This window comes from Archocentrus centrarchus, chromosome 22 (genome assembly GCF_007364275.1).
Source record: "Archocentrus centrarchus isolate MPI-CPG fArcCen1 chromosome 22, fArcCen1, whole genome shotgun sequence".
Taxonomy (NCBI): domain Eukaryota; kingdom Metazoa; phylum Chordata; class Actinopteri; order Cichliformes; family Cichlidae; genus Archocentrus; species Archocentrus centrarchus.
Window position 1 is genome coordinate 15,496,071 of NC_044367.1, and position 18,539 is coordinate 15,514,609.

The window sequence follows — 18,539 nt, forward strand, 5'->3', positions numbered from 1 at the left end:
GTATATGTAAATAAAAATGTGTAAATACAGTGAGATGATAGTATAGAGTGTGACTCAGGAAACTCCTTGAGGAGATAACATTTCAGCCTACATAAAATGAGTGACAACCATTCTGAAGTCATCGAGGCCTCTGGGATTCAGGAGGAAAATGATATGAGACCAGCAATGACAAGGTCAGAGCAGTGACTGAAGAAGAAGAAAAAAGATGTCAGAAAGACGTCTGCCATCTAGACCTCACTGAACCATGACCTGGAGGCACTGACTGTACAGGTATCCACAGATATTCAGCTTTGTAGGATTTCGAAGTGAGAAAAGTGACATAAGGTGAATGTGAAGATGACTTATTCAAGATGCCTGACAAAGTCTTGCTGCATATATTGTTGTTGATATTGTTACTATAATCTGTGTTTTCTTACACAAAAAGAATTCAGTTGTAATAATATTTTACAGGCTAAAGTGGAGGAAGTGCATATTAATGAGATCCTCATAATAGTCTTCAGAGCAGATGCTGATATTGGCATTATAAAGCACTGTCAGATAAATTCACCGTGTTGCTGGTGTAACACTATTTTAGCCCCCTTAAGCAGGAAACATCTCTCTTTGGAAAGGCTTGCCTTTGCAGTACAATGTATCAGTGTGTGTGTACGTGTGTGTAAGTAACACTGATGAATATAAAATACAAGCTTTTCATTTGAATACTGGTTTAGAAAAGAAACAATTTGTACATAATCATTGATCATTAGAATTTTCTCCACCAATGATACTTTACAAATGCAGTAGTCTTAAGATATGTAGGCATGGGGATGAGAATGTGGCCCCTTGAATTACTGTCCCTGAGAAGCCCTAAAGGAGAGCTCCTCATTATTTCAGTAGCTGAAAAGATGATTCTTCAACTCCTTTGTACTTCGGAGAATAAAGTGGACGTGGGTCTTTCTGCTTGGTCTGTATATTAAGAGTAGGAGCAAAGAAGGACTTGCCCTGCAGCACGTCACCTCAAGCCGAGTCTTACATGAGTGGACACTCAATTCAGCACTTTCATCACTGTGCCTGGTTTCTCTATGGTGAATGAGCAGCTACAGTGAATGAGCAGACATGGATGGAGCTGTAGCTGACAGCATGAACATACACAGCGAGTGCATGGTAAATTATTTTCAGCCCCCTCAGACGGCTCTCTTGTATACACAGACACGACCTGATTGCGCAGATAAAGTTGCAGATCAGGTTTGATAATGAAAGTCAGATCAGATGCAATATTTTACATTTTACAAGTGTGCATAATGTTATAGTTTATGCTGAGAGTGAGAAATAGGATAAACTCTGCCACTAAAATTTCAAACGCAAATTCAGTTAAACTGTTCAAGTAATATGGTGAAGTAATATTTGTGAAGATTTGGCCTGTTAAAAAAAAACATTTAGTCATTCACAGGATTTTTTTAGTCCAGAAAAAAAGAAACATATATATACATACAAGTTGAATTTGTCAAGTTATCAGTTCACTTTAATGACCCTGGCTATCTTTTTGCTTTATATGGTTTCGTAAGGGCAGAATAGCAAGTTAATTAGCATTTATTATATCCATATTTTGTCACAACTTGAGGTAGAACAAAGAGAAGTGACTGCATGTGTGTTCAAAATAAGTGGAAAGACTGTGTAGTCAGCTCAAGTGAAGTGAATCTTCCTGATGACCACTGGCTGATACGGCAACTCCATGTGATTCATAACCTGAACTGATACAAGAATTTAAAATCTCATTCCAGATATGTTTGCTGACTCACACGGCTTAGATTGTAAAATGTAACAAAACCATTTACTGTTATAATGATATTAAAAACACTTGTACTTTTCCTGCTATGACCAGTCAGAATGTCTTTCCTGAGGGGAAAAAAACAAACATAAACTTTTCATAAATAACTGCTTGCATGAGCTCACGGAAGACCCCATTCAGCTCTTCCACTGGGGCTCATTATGAAACATGAAAGAGATCACATGTAACTCCTGAGTGTGTTGCAGTTGAATTGCTCACAATGTAAAAAAAATACATTAGCAATATCCATATAGAGATTTTGAAATGAGAGAGATTATACTACAAGAAATTTCTGTTATAGCATAATTTGTATTTTGGTGTAAACTATATCATAAAAAGCCATGCTGCACGTAATCTGGTTCATAAATGTTTAAAATATCGGCTCCTATGAATAACAAATGAGTCATAGCTTGCAGAAGTTTTTTTTTCTGTTTAATCTTGAAAAATATCTTCAAATCAATTTCAAATGAAGTTCAAGTATGCCAGTATAACAAAGCAGGCTATTTTCATGCACATTTTTGGCAGAATTTAAGAAACAACAATAGGAAAAGGTTTGGGAAAACAGCAAAGAGCACTATCAAGCAAGAGCAGGTTAACTCCCAAAACTAAAGACATTCAATATCTAGGAATCCAAGGAAAGCCTTAGGGCAAAACTCAGGAATACAGGGACATAAATGAAACTAGGTACATACACAAAAGGGTGCAGTGTGTGTACACCATGTTTGAACATAAGGATGTCCATAAGTACACATGGCACCAGGACACCCTAGGCCGCAGATCGATGATTGATTTTGTAATCGTATCATCAGATCTGCAGCCGTATGTTCTGGACACTCGGGTGAAGAGAGGAGCTGAGCTGTCAACTGATCACCACCTGGTGGTCAGTTGGATCAGGTGGCGGGGGAAGATGCTGGACAGACCTGGCGCACCTAAACGTATTGTGAGGGTGCGCTGGGAACGCCTGGCAGAAGCCCCAGTCCAAAAGATCTTCAGCTCCCACCTCCAGCAGAACTTCGACAGCATTCCGAGGGAGGCTGAGGACATTGAGTCCGAATGGACCATGTTCCGCACCTCCATTGTTGAGGCTGCTGCTCAGAGCTGTGGCTGCAAGGTGGTTGGTGCCTGTCGTGGTGGTAACCCTCAAACCAGATGGTGGTCACCGAAGGTGAAGGGAGCCATCAAGCTGAAGAAAGAGTCCTATCGGGCTTGGTTAGCCTGTGGGACTCTGGAGGCAGCTGATAGGTATTGGCAGGCCAAGCGGAATGCAGCTCAGGCAGTGGCCGAAGCAAAAACTCGGGTGTGGGAGGAGTTCGGTGAGGTTATGGAAAAAGACTTTCGGACGGCATCGAAGCAATTATGGCAAACCATCAGGCGACTCAGGAGGGGAAAGCAGTGCTCCACTCACACAGTTTATAGTGCAGGTGGGGTGCTGCCCCCTGGGGTGGACGAGATTCGCCCTGAGTTCCTGAAGGCTCTGGATGTTGTAGGGCTGTCTTGGTTGACACACCTCTGCAACGTCGTGTGGAGATCTGGGCAGTGCCATTGGATTGGCAGGCCGGGGTGGTGGTCCCCATCTTTAAGAAGGGAGACCGGAGGGTGTGCTCCAACTTTCGGGGATCACACTCCTTAGCCTCCCCGGAAAGGTCTATGCCAGGGTGCTGGAAAGGAGGGTCCGTCCATTAGTCGAACCTCGGATTCAGGAGGAACAATGCGGTTTTCGTCCTGGTCGTGGAACGCTGGACCAGCTCTTTATCCTCTCAAGGATATTCGAATGTGCGTGGGAGTTTGTGGACTTGGAGAAGGCATTCGACCATGTCCCTCGGGGTATCCTTTGGGAGGTCCTTCTGCAGTGATGCGGACGCTGCACCGGTCTGTCGTGGTGAAGAGGGAACTTAGTGTAAAAGCGAAGCTCTCGATTTACCGGTTGATCTACGTTCCTACCCTCACCTATGGTCACGAGCTTTGGGTAGTGACCGAAAGAATAAGATTGCGAATACAAGCGGCAGAAATGAGTTTCCTTCGAAGGGTGGCTGGCCTCTCCCTTAGAGATAAGGTGAGGATTGCGGCCATCCGGGAGGGGCTCAGAGTAGAACCGCTGCTCCTCCACATCGAAAGGAGCCAGTTGAGGTGGCTCGGGCATCTGATTAGGATGCCTCCTGGCCACCTCTTGGGTGAGGTGTTCCTGGTATGTCCTACCGGGATCAGGCCCCGTGGTAGAGCTGGAGAGATTATATCTCTCGGCTGGCCTGGGAACGCCTTGGGGTCCCTCCGGATGAGCTGTAGGAGGTGGCTGGGGAGAGTGAAGCCTGGGCTTCTCTGCTTAGGCTCCTGACCCCGCGACCCGGCCCCGGATAAGCGGAAGAGAATGGATGGATTGATGGATGGAGGTACATACACTGATGCTGACTGGTAATAAGTCAGCCTACAATCATATGGGAAAAACAAGTCAGGGGTGAAAACATTTAGGGAATTGGAGGTGTGGCTGAAAAAGTACAAAGACACATGGACACAGATTATCATTAAGAAAGTAAGTCTGAAAAGCAAAATGCTTTTGAAAGATTTGTTGCCCGCTTTATTTGTAGGGTTAGGGTTAGGGATTAGGGTTTATGGACCAGCTCATAATACTTTATGTAAAGGCAGGAATACGCTATCTCAGGCAGGTTTCGACTTTGCAAAATAAGAGTCTGAATGCTTGCATCAATAACAGTAAGTATATGATGAACAGAGCTGCAGCAATGCAATAATGAAGCCTAAAGATAATAATCTAAACAACAGAGCTGAAAAAATTGACTTTTAAGACTGACACTCTCTTATCTGAGCTCTTCAGTTCTTCAAGACTTGTTTTTGTGGGTATAGAAATGAAATCCTGAGTCATCTTTTAACTTTTCAGTTCCATTTTTCCTCATTCTTTGTGTGTTTTAGGTGCTGCAGACTGATGCCATTTTTAGCTTTAGGGTTTCTCTTTTTTGTGTAAACCTTTGCAGCACTCGTGAGTAATAGATGAAGGTACAGCAGACTCAGATGTACACTAAACATGTCTAGACTATAAGACACCTAGTCATCTTTGATGTATAAACAGCAAATTTGTCTCACAGTCTCTGACTCATTATCTTTCACTTTTTCTTGTCACTAAAAATTCTTCCCTGTGTGTGCTGGCACTGCTTCTTATCTGGCTGGAAGAAGAAGTCAGTCTTTGTTTTGGTGGATTTTAATGTTTTATAAGCTGATGGATTTAGTTTAATCTCACATTATAAGTTATCACACTACTGCTAATTAAAAAAGTGTGAGTAACCAACAGTGAGTAATTACCCCTGATGTGAACATGCATTATTGCAGATACTAAGTTTTAAATAAATATGGTCTTTTTCTTCGTTTGCTCTTTTTTGACCACAGCTAGTAGCAGTAATGGAAAAAAAAACTTATTAGGCATAAAGTCGAGGTCAGATACATCAGAGACAAAACTGAGTGCTGATCATTTACAATATTTAAGAAGTATATTAAACTTTCTTCTGTCCTGCTGAATTTCCACTGAGCTGACAGATTGATCGAGGCATCAAGTGAGGATCACTTGGGCTACACTTGTTCTATTGAGTTATGATTTATTAAAAAATGCTGCTGGGCTGCTGAGACAGGGAAAATCAATGGAAGCAGAGGTGTAAATCTGACCAGTAGGAACCAAAGCGGTTTAACACTACTGTGCTGGTGAAGAAGCCTTTTAAAAACCCTTCAGATTTATGGCATGACTATCTCAATATGTTACAGTTTATTAAGGAATATGCTAAATGCATAGCTTTTTTCTTGGTAGCTGCAGTCACATAGAAAAGGGCAGCAGCGGGTTAGCACTGTTGTCTCACAGCAAGAAGGTCCTGGGTTTGAATGCACCATCTATCCGGGGCCTTTCTGTGTGAAGTTTGCAAGTTCTCCCTGTGTCTGCATGGGTTCTCTCCAGATACTCTGGCTTCCTCTCACAGTCCAAAGACATGCAGTTAGTGGGGTTAGGTTAAGTGATCATGAGTGTAAGTGGTTGATGTCACTCTGCGTCAGCCTTTGGACAGGCTGGTGACCTGTCCAGGGTATACCCCGCCTTTTTTTTTTTTTTTTTCATTTTTGGTCACAGCGGCTTTTCGTGACAGTGGAGAGAGACAGGAAATGGGGGAAAGATACAGGGGAAGACACGCGGGCAAATCGGCAAAGGGCCGGGACTCGAACCCGCGCCGCCTGCACCGCAACGTGTGTATGTGGTCGCCGGCTTCACCACTAAGCCACCCAGGTGCCCATACCCCGCCTTTTGACCTGTGGCAACCGGGGTAGTTTCCAGCCCCCCTGCAACCCTGAATTGGGTAAGAGGAAAAAAATGGATGGATGGGTTGTTTTTAATGTTTGGATAAAAATCCTTTGCAGTCAATGACTGGCTAAAGTTTAGAAACCATGGACATCACCAAATGCTGTGCTCTCTCCCCTGAGATGCTCTAACAGGCCTTTACTGCAGCCACCATCAGTTGCTGCTTGTTTTTGAGGCTTTCTGCCTTCAGTTTTGCTCTCTTGGGTTGACGTCAGGTGACTGACTTGGCCAATGAAGAATATCCCATTTTTTTGCCTCGAGAAACTCTTGGGTTGCTTTTGCAATATGCTTTGGGTCATTAGCCATTTGTACTGTGAAACCGTGTCCAATCAGTTTTGCAGCATTTGGCTGAATCGGAGCAGAGAGCGTAGTCCTGTACAACTTGGAATTCATCCTACAGTCACATCAATAAATACAAGTGACTCAGATTCATTGGCATACATGTGTATGTCTTAACATTGTCACCACTATGTTTGAGAGATGATGTGGTATGCTTCAGATCATGAGCTGTTTCTCTCCTTCACAGTACTTTTCTCTCTCTCTTTGGACAGGCTTCATCTGCACAAAGGTTTTTTGTTTGTTTTTTCAGGGCGGTGCAGGCTCAGGATATTTTTCTCTTTAATCTGACTTTCTTGATCTGGTTTGCACCTTGTTTTAAACCTTCTGTTTTTCCATTCACAAAGGCGTCTATTGATTATAGACTTTAACAATGATACGTCTACCTCCTTGAGACTCTTCTTGACTTGGTTAGATGTTTTGAATTTGTTTTTAACCGTGGAAATAATTCTGTCATCATGCACTTTAGTTGTCTTTTGGATGTTGCTGAGCATTTCTTCTTTTTAAGAGTGTGACAGATTGCTAAATTGGTCTCTCCTAAAGATCTCACAGATGTATAGTTTATTTATTTACTTTTTGTTTATTTTTGTTTTTGTTTTTCATCCACCTCCGTCACTTGCTCTGACATCGCTTTGGACCTCATATTTAAAATAAGCTATGAAATACAAATTCAACACTTTAAATCAATATTATAGCTGCTTCATTTGTTATGAAATAACAAGGAAAGGGGCTTCACCTGGCCATGAAATTGACTATTGGTCAATTGTCCAATTAATTTTGAGCCTCTGAAAATGGGGGAATATGTATAAAATGTCTGAAATTACTAAAAGGTTAATATTTATTATTTCTCAAATACATCTCAAATACACCGAGGTGGTGTACAGAGACAGAATTACAAAAATTGGGTCTGGTTCCAACAAATTATGGACCTAACTATGAATTTCATGAGGGTCTAAATACAAACAGTATCTTAAATTTTTTGAGTTCAGTTGATACATTTAAGCTAAAAATCTGATACCTATCAACAAGAATGAGAGTCTACAGCTATATTAGGAGCTCTGTCAGGGAGTATTTACTGTTTTAGATATATGCTAACATCAGCATGCCAATATGCTAACAATTACATTGCTAACAAGCTGATTTTTAGTAAGATTGCACTCACTCAGTTGTGTCTTTGTACAACAAATTATGCACCTAACCGTATATACATTTTGGTGTGGAGTGCAGACAGTGTAACCTGTTATTCATCACTGGTACTCAGACTACCACTGTGGCATTTTGAGTGTAAAATTAGTTCTCTCAGTAGACTGTCACATTCATTGCTAATAAAAGCAGCAGGGCGGTGATTGCGAGGCCCGCCAGCCTTTCAGAGCAAGTCACATCTGTGAGCAGTTACATTCAGTATCTGTTGCTGGATGATTTCACGGTTCCACCTCTTTCACTTGGCTGAGAAGAGTATTGACTGGACAGGAATACATTTAAGAGTGATAAGTGTACTAATACATGTGCAGGGCTAGGGACTTAGGTCATTTAACACCCACACAGGTGGTTTCACTTTAGCTTCCTGTTCAGATATGCTTTCAGAACTATTTTGGGGTGTGCTGGATTGACATCTAACTATACTCCCTACATATCAGTGCACACTGGCACACAAATAATACATACCATTTGTAGGGTCTTTACCCGCAGTACAAAGCGCCTTGAGGCCACTGTTTGTTGTGATTTGGTGCTATAGAAATAACATTGAACTGAATTGAATTTGGATTACTTCAAATGGTACGTATTTAGTTTAACAAAAATCATAGCTTACTAACTAAAATTACACCCTTCAGTAAAAACAAAACTCTTCCTGAAAGTCTTGTTGTTTCTGATATTCTACATGGACTAAAGAATGATTTTAAAGCAGAAGAGAGAGAAGTTCTCTAAGCAAAAAAAAAAAAAAAAGATAAATTGCGAAAATGTCAAAACCAAGACTCAGGTCGTTGTGACAGTTGGGAAAATCAAGAACTGTGTTTTCATTGATTGTGCGTGCAAAGTTGAGCACAAAGTCAATTCTTAACACAGCGGGATCCACTTCTGTGTCTGTTTGTTCTCTAAAGTACACCTTGGAGTTTTTTCTTCAAGCACATAAGAATTAAGTGTGATTTCAGTCTAGCATTATTACACTAGTTGATCTTTCAGAAATTGTCTACATCCGTGATAAAATGTGCTGCTCCTTACTGACTTACAGTAGATGTGATGAAAAAGTGGCAGTTAAAATAGCTGATTGGCTACTGTTTACAACATGTATAATTTTTTACATTTTACACCTATGTCCATGTTTAGATGGGTTTTAGTCATATAGTAATATTTCATCTTTTATCATTATGTAATGTAAGATTTCAAAAATAAAAAAAAGTCAATATAGAAATGACCTAATATATATATAATATTTTAGAAAGCAAATCAGGGTTATTCTACCTCAGTTCACAATCCTGTACTGAATTTATTTAGAACCCCAGCCTGCCAGGCCGGGTCAAGATGTTCCATCTAGGTGGGATTTCATCAATTACCCAGAATATTTTGATCACTATGGCTGCCTCCACAACCAAATGTACTTCGTTATTTAACAATGTAGGACACCAATACAGGAAATGCAAGGTTGAAAAATGAAAAACTATTACTTGTCTGATATTTTTATGTGCCTTTAAAAAAGCAGTGTAACTTTACTTTGCAGCAGCAACATATTTGCTGCTACTGGTATAGTCAAAGTCAAGTTCACAAAAGAGATCAAAAGGTCACATAGAGAAAATGTGGTTGTATTTCGTAGCTGATGCAATTCCAAATCATATCAGCCCAATCTAAAAAAAAAAAAAAAACTGGATGAATAGCTCAGCGAGGGTTTCCATTTGAGGATTAGCACTTACCCACATTTTGGCTATTTTTGCCAAAATTCAGTTGCCAAAATGTATTTCAGACATTGCTGGTTTTAATTAAAAATGCTGGTCTTTGAACTGACTGACTAGCATATCATGGAAATCACTGTCTTTGGTTTCAGTGACCTAAAATTTGACCTAAAAAAGTTAGTAAAGGAGGGGAATGGTGGTGAGGTGGCTAGAACTGTTGCCTTGCCTTGGTTTGAATCCACCAACTACTCCTGCCAACCTCCCTCCACAGTTCAAAGGCATGCTTGTTAAGTGCTGATTCTAATTTGGCTATAAATGTGAATATGAATGGTTATTTGTCTCTCTCTCTTTCAGACTAGCAACTTATGCTGGGTGTATTCTGTCCCCTGCTCTTTGAGCTTTGGGATAACTGTGTTGGTTTATCCACTATTCAGAGGCATTTATTTAGGCTTTTCTTGTCTGAAATAAAAAAAAATTTCAGTTCAAACCTTACTGGTGGCACATCTCCCAGGAGGCAATTACAGTCCATTCTATTTCACAATTACTGTGATCATCCATGTAGGAGGGCGCAGTTCTAGGAACAGCTGGGACGAATAAATCAAAACTGTGAGAGCTGAGCAGGTGGAATTGTACATTTTCACTGTATCATCTGCTGTAGATTGTAGTTTTGCTGCATGGTGTGTTGCACAGGTGTAGCCATCACTCAGAGCCAAGAAGGTGTGAAATATGCAAGTCAGGCTATTTCTCTGCTGTCAGTTATTGGATTGAGGTTGTGTTCCAACTTTTTAATGTTTTAACTTGTGTTGATTTTACTCAATTAAAGGTATTAAAAAAAAAAAAAACTCAGTGGGTTACAGATAAACATTAAATAAGTTGTATTTTTATAGTTTTTTCTTTTTCAAAATCATTTTTTTTTTTTTCGTTTGTTATCCTCCTGTACTGATATGTATATACATGCAGATCTTTTTTTTGCCTGCAACAACCCCATTTGAGTGGAGTAAACTAATTATGTGCCGTTTCAAGGATGGAAAGTTACACCTGAAAAATTCAGCGACTGCATGTCTTTTCCAAAAACAAGGTCGTGTTGGCTTTGAATAATCCAGACCTCACTCTCAAAAGCTTTAATTTTAACTACTTTATTTTCTCTCTTCTTCTATTCCAAAGCTTTTGGATCAGTACCCTTCCTTTTCAAATGAGGGATAATCATCAACACAACATTACATAAAATGCTACAGTACATTATGATATATATTATCTGCACATCTGATTCTTTATTTTGAAGGAGAAGAAGCTATTTACAATTTTGGATAGCTACTGGAAATAAGGAAAGCGTGTAAATGTATCCAAGAAGCACAGATGTTTATTTGTTTAGCCAACTCAAGGAAGTGAATCATCTAAAAGGCAAGTTAACTAGTCCATGAATTTGATTAATCTATTTGTTTATGGAGAGCTTATTTGCAGAAATGTATTATCACAAGTGAGAGCAAAGGACCCAGAACCATGATATGTGACAAAGGGGGATATGGTCTATGTAGAACAACTACTACATAGTTACTGATACCTATAGTGTCACCACAAACTAAAAGATAGATGTAGCCATATGATGTGTTTTGTGGTCTCTCATTTTGAACCATCATATTTGGCATATTTGAAACCAGACATTATCACCATGGGGTGAAACAGATAATGTTATTCTCATAGGGTAGCCATAAAGTGTGCCATAAGATAATAGGAATGTGTTTGTTTATTAGGGTCATAAATCAATAGAAGTCAATTTCTAATAGACTTCTATAAAATCAGGCTTTTTGCATCTTTAACCCTAAAAAAGTGATGCATTTCATTACTTACTTACTCCCAGGAGAAAGTAATTTGTTGCACTACTTGTGCATTACTTTTGCATTACTCCGCAACATAGGCCTGAGATGCATTGTCACATAATTACCAATTAAACTAAATGTCAGTGTATAGTCTCACTCACTGACATCAGTTTCTATCCACGCGGTATCTTACTGTGTTTAGTTGAAAACCCAGCCAAAGAGTTCTTCATTGATTCTACTGCAGGGTAGAAATAAAGCTACAATGCTACCTTTTGAAGATCATGCTCTGGCTGCTTGGCTTTGGGTTCAAATAGACTCAAATAAACAACAGCTGTTTCGAAGTCTTTGGCCTGGTTTTCAAACTTTTGTCTTTTTTTTGTGCAATCAAAAATAATGTTCAAAACTTTTTTTTCCACCCTGCACACAAATGGAAATCAGCTGATCGCAGCTCAAGTGTGCATAAGAAAAAAGGTAGATTTGATCATTTTTGCTTCAGATCAAGATTTTTTTCCCCCCTTTTATCTACTAGTCATGCAACTAATGTTCTATGTAAAGAATCATTGTAATGCAAGTAATGACCATTATAATGTCATTATTAAATTTAGCACAATGTGTTTCATTAATAGATTACTAAAAAAATGCAATGTGATACCAATTATGCTAAAAAGTAATGTAATGCTGAGCATTTAAGTAACATTTTGTAAGTTCTAAGCAAAATCCATGTTGACTTCACTTTTTAGATCAGGGGGATAGTTGAGCTTTATATATAAAATCTATGGTCATTTTTTTTATAGCAGCCCTAACAGGTAGATTGGAAAATCTTTACACACTAATTGTATTAATTGCAAATGACAGTGGAGACAGGCTCTTCTAATAATCAATTTTTTCTGCAACAAATCAGAGCAGAGTGAAGTCTGAACAAAAGCTGTAACATTATGACAGACAGCATGCCAACTGCAGTTCTCCTTGACCTTACTGCAGCTTTCAGTACAATCTCTCAGCACATCCTCCTCCATATATTAGCCTCTGTTGGCATCAACAGCATACTACTCGCTTGGTTTACCTCATACCTCTCTGGTTGTTAACAGTTTGTGCAACTACATACACAGATCACAATCCACTTCACTTATTTGTGGGGGCCTCTGCTCTTGATTATTTATCTCCTACCTTGGGGCAATATTTTCAAGAAATACAGTATAATATTAAATTTCACTGTTATGCAGATGACACCCAGCTCTATATCTCTTCCAAATCCACATCTGTTTCTGATTGTTTAAGTTAAATAAAGTTTATTTTACTCATAAATTTCTTAAATGTTTTTCAGTATCTATTGATGACTCAATTGACATACTTTCCCCTTAGGTTAAGAGTCTGGGTTTCATCCTCAGCAGCATTGTCTCCTTCATGGCACATGTGAACAATGTCACCTGGTCTGCCTACCTTCATCTTTGTTATATAAAAAATTAAATAAAATAAAGGAATACTTTTTAACCAGAGTATAGCAATTAGTCAATTAAACATCTGGGATATTGTTCTGGTCAGATAAATAGCAGAGGGGTTGTTAATCAGCTTCAGCTGCTTTATATATATATATATATATATATATATATATATATATATATATATATATATATATATATATATATATATATATATATATATATATATATATATGATGGTCCCATTAAGCACAAACTACATGGGATGGCATGTTGCTGCAGAATGCTGCAGGAGCCATGCTGGTTAAGTGTGCCTTGGATTTTTAATACATCACCAACAGTGTCACCATCAAAGCACCCCTATACCATCACACTTCCTCCTCAATACTTCACGGTGGGACCTACATTTAGGTTATGAATATATATGCTATTAACATGTAATTGAAAACACCTGTCTGACAAAAGTAGTAAACCTAGCACTGAAATATTGTTTTACACACTTACAGTATCCACTGCATTTTATTTGGTACGCTTCCCCATTTATGCGCACAGCTCACTCCCGTGGACAATGAGTTAATAAATAAAACATAAACATAAAGAATGCAGACAGGGAGGTAAGCTTCAGTTATCATCTGATTTGAACGTTAAATTAGGCAAGATGGAGCTCTGAATGCAAGATAAGGGTACGGGTAAAGCAGTGTCTAGAGATCAGGACAATTTTCCCAAACACACATCAGAACTGGTTTTGGAATGGATAAAGCAGACTAAGATTAACGCACTGGAATGGCCTTCCCAAAGCGCTGACCTCAACCTTATTGAAAATTTGTGGACTAGCTGGGTCTGTGCCAAGAAATCAAGTAATTTAAATGAACTCTACCAATTCTGCCAAGAAGAGTAGTCAAATATCCAGCCAGAATTATACCAGAAGCTTGTTTATGGCTACAAAAAATGTCTGGTCGTGGTGCACCTCGCTAAGGGGCATTTATCCATATATTATACCATATATTACTGGGGTGTATGTATACTTTTGACTCTGTGTGGATTAGTGAAAATCCAAAATAATTTCAAACTTGGGCACCCAATTCTTGTTTTTTAAATTCATTAAAGATGTATTCTCTACAGTTGCTCCAGCCTGGAAAAAGAAGTCATTAAACACCCAAAATTACCATGACATTCATGCCTGTGTTTAGTATGTGTAAACTTTTGACCACAACTGTATATTGGTTATATTTTAAACTGTGTAAAGCACAAATAAAACCCATTTTGCAAATGCACTGTAGGTTCTTTTTACTGATATGCTTAGGTATATACTAAATATGTTTTTTTGGTATAGCTTTGTCTAATTTAGCTCTCACTGATGCTGATTTGCATTCATATGTTGTGCATGTAACCTTCTAATATAAAAAGAAATGTTAAAATGGACGAGGTTTATTTGAGATGCCATAGTTGAATGTGTCAGCACTTACAGTGACAGAATGGGGAGCGGAAAACGCAGGTTGCTGGACTTCATGCATGCTTGTCTACCCCCATCATGCTCATGTGAACAGCAGGCGCTTTACAGGATGTGTCATGTCATTATTCACCACCAGGGGCCAATGAATGGAGAGCAGCAGAATGCTTTCTAAACAGTGTTTTCCCCTGTGTGAGGGAAAGACCAGAAGCGTACATGTGTGTGTTAACGTCTTTGTGCATTAGCCCGTGTTCGGGAGAGAGAGACAGTGAGAGGGAGTGTGAAGGTGAGCAAATGAGCAAGCAAGAGGGAATGTCTGTGTATGGGAGCACTCAACATCCCTCCGAGATATTTTTAGCATTGTTTTATTTCCCCCGAACATCTTCTGCAGAGTTTGTTTTCCAGTCAGACAATATAAGCATCTGTCATGCATTTCTCAATCATGCACATTTCTATAGACACAGAAGGTCAGTATTTATAGGGCTCAGACTCCTAAGCAATAAATCACTTTCACTTGACGTGCTTGAAATATTAATTCCCTGTTAATCAAGTGTCACTTTAAAAATACACACACTCCGTCTTAAATAGACATCCAGTGGTTTCTAAGACAGAGCGGGGACCCTGCATGCCTGTGTGGGTAACTTGTTACTAATTACTTCCCAATCTGGCATTCTGTGATTGTAAGGAAAGGACATATTCATCTTGGAGGTTTGATACACTCGTAAATGGTAAAGTGGGGATTTTTTTTCCTGTCTATGTCAAATTATATTCTTTTGTTTGTCAAAAAACAAAGTCACTGATATCATGAATATTAACTGGAATTAGACAAGAGACAACAGCCATTCTGGGAGCTAAGTAATAAAGTAAATACAATTAAAAATTCCTGAAAAAAGGCTAGAGGCAACAATGTCAGTGCAGTTAATAAAAATTATTTTAAAGAGTAGACCCTGATGTGATGTCTTGCGGGAAGGGGGGGGGTGTTTAGAGACAGACTTTTGGGAAAATTAATGATGGTTATGAAAGTAAGGAAGTTTCACAGTGATGCCTGTTGGTAAGTTTATACCAGTAAATTGTGGTATAAATTTCGCTGTAAAAACTTTTTTTCCTTTTTTTAATGATCATGAATTTTTGACCTGGTTTTGTTCAGTGTCTAAACATCTATTCTGGAAATTTATATTTTCATAGATATCACCTACATGAAATGAAAGAAGACTTGGAATGAGAAACCAAATTGTCTCTTTAGCTTCCTTGAACTAAAAACTTACTTTATACTTTCTCATCACCTTCCCTTCTCTCCTCCTAGATCCCAGTAATGACAGGAGCCTTCATGGACTCCTCGCCCAATGATGACTACAGTGGCGAGCACTCGCTCTTTAACTCCTCGGCCAGTGTCCATGCCGCTGCCTCAGCCGTCTCGGTACACGGCCAGCAGGATGAGCCACAGTCCGTGTCCAGTGATGCCATCTGGCTCTGGATTGCCATCATCGCCACTATTGGAAACATTGTGGTTGTGGGCATTGTCTATGCCTGCACTTTCTGATGAACACATGCTTACAAAGACAAGTCACACTCTCACACATCCTACTTTTTCTTGATCTCTTGACCACTGAAGGAGGCTTTGTAGACAATCTCTCTCTCTCTCTCTGTCTCTCTCTGTCTCTCTCTAAATCCCTCACACTTTATGGCGCAGGCGGGGAGGGAAGGACCTGAGGGTGCAAACGTTGTAATACTTGACAATGACATATAGAGGGGTATATTTCTTCATTGAAGGGAAAGACTGAAATTTGGCAGCATTTATCAGCAACAAGCATTTTTGAATGCTACAGCTGGAAGTTTGAGAAGAAGCTCATGTGCACAGCAACCCTTTAGTTCAAAACAGAAACAAACCTGCAGTCTCACCCATTAATCAAAAGGAACTCTTTTTTTTTTTTTTTTTGCTTAAGTTTGTTTTCGTGTTTCTGCTCAGACAACACCCTCACTTATTATGTAGGAAGGAGAATGGAGATTAAATGGGGCTTAAGATTCAGGTCGAACTGGGCCATCTGAAACCACCACCACATAGTTGCTAAGCAATGTAGGACAAAGCAGCTTAATTATGCCGCTGAACAGAGATGGTGCTTGTTAGAAGATTTTAAAAGTGTCGGAAATATTTTCAAGTTAAGCAGCACTGAGACACAGGATATTGGAGCTCATATATGTTGATGAAAATGAACATATGGACACTGTTGTATATACTGTACTGTAGTGTCTAAGGCAAAAGAGAGCAAGAAACTGCATTCATTCAACATTCTTAAATTCACTGAAAATTTCATGAAATTGTTGTCAGCAGTGGCAAGTCCATTACGCACAAGAGCCATTTTCTAGACATTACCCCATGGAAGTGTATGTGTAAATGTCCAGCAGAGTCAGAGCAGAGGCAGCCAGTTCCCTAGTACACTCTCACAAGAGCTATATGTATAGCGCCGCAGAGAATAGAGCAGCTAACTGACCTGTAAATTCACAGTGAGTGAGTGGGCATCATTTGTCCTGCTTTGTACACGCGCTATCCTGGTAACTCTCTTTACCTGAAATAAACTGGGTATTTCCAGTTGTGAGAATGCATCTGAACTGGAACCTCCCTATAAGTGAGAAAAGCACCTATGGTCAATGTAATTCTCATAATAGTGAGTTTGTCAGCTTAGGAGTAATGACTTGTAGTCATAAATTATCTTAATGTCAATTCCCTACAGTGAAAGAGGTTATTAGAAAATCCAATCATTTTGGCATAGTCTGCTTAGATGGGACTAGATATGTGTGAAGAAAATATAATTAGAAGCACAAATCAATCTAAACACACTCAACTTTTTTCCCCTGTTCACCTTTATCCATAGTTACTTTTTTCCCTGATGAAGTACAACCTATAAGTGACGTTTTTTCCATAACTGTACAGCAGAAGGTGGAAGTTTCTGATATTACACATTTGTATTGGCAGACTTAGAAAAAGCAGTAAATATATGTGCCCCAAAGTAATGTAACACTAACCAGAACTGTGGTAAACTTTGTGATAAATGTATACTGATGTGATGCCTAATTCAGAAATGACATTTTGGAATTAGGCATCGCTGTATACAACTATATATGAAATTTTACATATAGTTGTGTCTTTTAAAATTTCACTATTGGAGGTAATTTGCTCTGTGTTACTACGGATGGTAGCAGCAGCTGTTTATGTGGCAAGTATTCCGTGTCCTAAAGGGGTTACAGTAACTTTACCCAATCATTAACAATGCTCAAAGATACAAATTATGTTTTTCACATAGAACATACTATACAATGCACTGCACTTACACTAAAAATGTAGCTAGTAGGCTTTGATCTACTAATTGATGTTTGTGCTTTGGTTAAATGTCCCTTATAAGCTGCAATGGAAAATTTTACAAATATGGGCCTATAGGGTCAAGCAAGTTGTTTTATCTGTCAACAGTTCAATTTTATTATTTTTTTAACGTGATAAACTGACTGTTTTCCATATTTAAGCCTTGATTATACTTTGTGGATATGGACACAGACAGCTGGAGACACTACAGCTGAGTAGTCATTCCTGTTATACTTCTTTGAAGTTTGCTGCCTGGGGCGTGTGCATAGTTGGTGTATTGTAATGTAAAGTCTCCAAAATAGTCTGTGTGGGTCACAAAAACTGGCAGGCATGCGGACAGCCGCATGGACCCTCAAGCTCATTGTCTGCTGACTAATTTTACATTGCATGGACCCAAATGGACCCAAGCAGAAAGTATAATCAAGGCCTTATAGGGTTATAGAGAAATAGAGATGATAGCTCTTTGCTCAGCCAAGTAATGCTACTCCTGGGATTTAGAAAATAATACCAATATGTTAGAAAGAAATAATTCAGTCTTGTACACACCCTAACTGTTCAAATGTTCATACACTGGAAAGAAAAACTGGCTTACTGTATGTATTGTACGATGTAAAGAAAAATTTAGACCGTTACTATGAGAGTTACTTACTTATTTTTAATAAATTGTTGATGTAGAAATATTTAGTAATGTTGTAAACCACATACACAATGCTCCTTTTGTAAAGACATATGCTACTATTAAAATTTATGTATTAATGCAAAATTGGTTCTCTCTGTTGACTAAAGAAGTGCACACTGTCTACATAATCAGTTCATCCATCCATCCATCCATCCATTCTCTTCCGCTTATCCGGGGCCGGGTCGCAGGGGCAGGAGCCTAAGCAGAGAAGCCCAGGCTTCCCTCTCCACAGCCACCTCCTCCAGCTCATCCGGAGGGACTCCAAGGCGTTCGCAGGCCAGCCGAGAGATATAATCTCCCCAGCGTGTCCTGGGTCTACCACGGGGCCTCCTCCGTGAATTGCCACCTTATTGTGGTGGAAGGATTTGTGTGTCCCAGTGATCCCAGGAGCTATGTTGCCTGGGGGCTTGTCCCCCTGGTAGGGTCTCCCAT

The 18,539-nt window shown here is 39.3% G+C and overlaps 1 protein-coding gene across 1 annotated transcript in view; it reads left to right on the plus strand.

Moving 5' to 3' along the window:
* Positions 1-18,155, plus strand: part of LOC115801373 (uncharacterized protein C14orf132) — a 32,820-nt gene extending 14,665 nt beyond the window's left edge. The window contains exon 2 of the mRNA XM_030759157.1: positions 15,377-18,155. Coding sequence (XP_030615017.1) covers positions 15,377-15,613 — 237 coding nt within the window. The 3' untranslated portion in view covers positions 15,614-18,155. The remainder of the gene's footprint in view (positions 1-15,376) is intronic.
* The last annotated feature ends 384 nt before the right edge of the window (positions 18,156-18,539 follow it).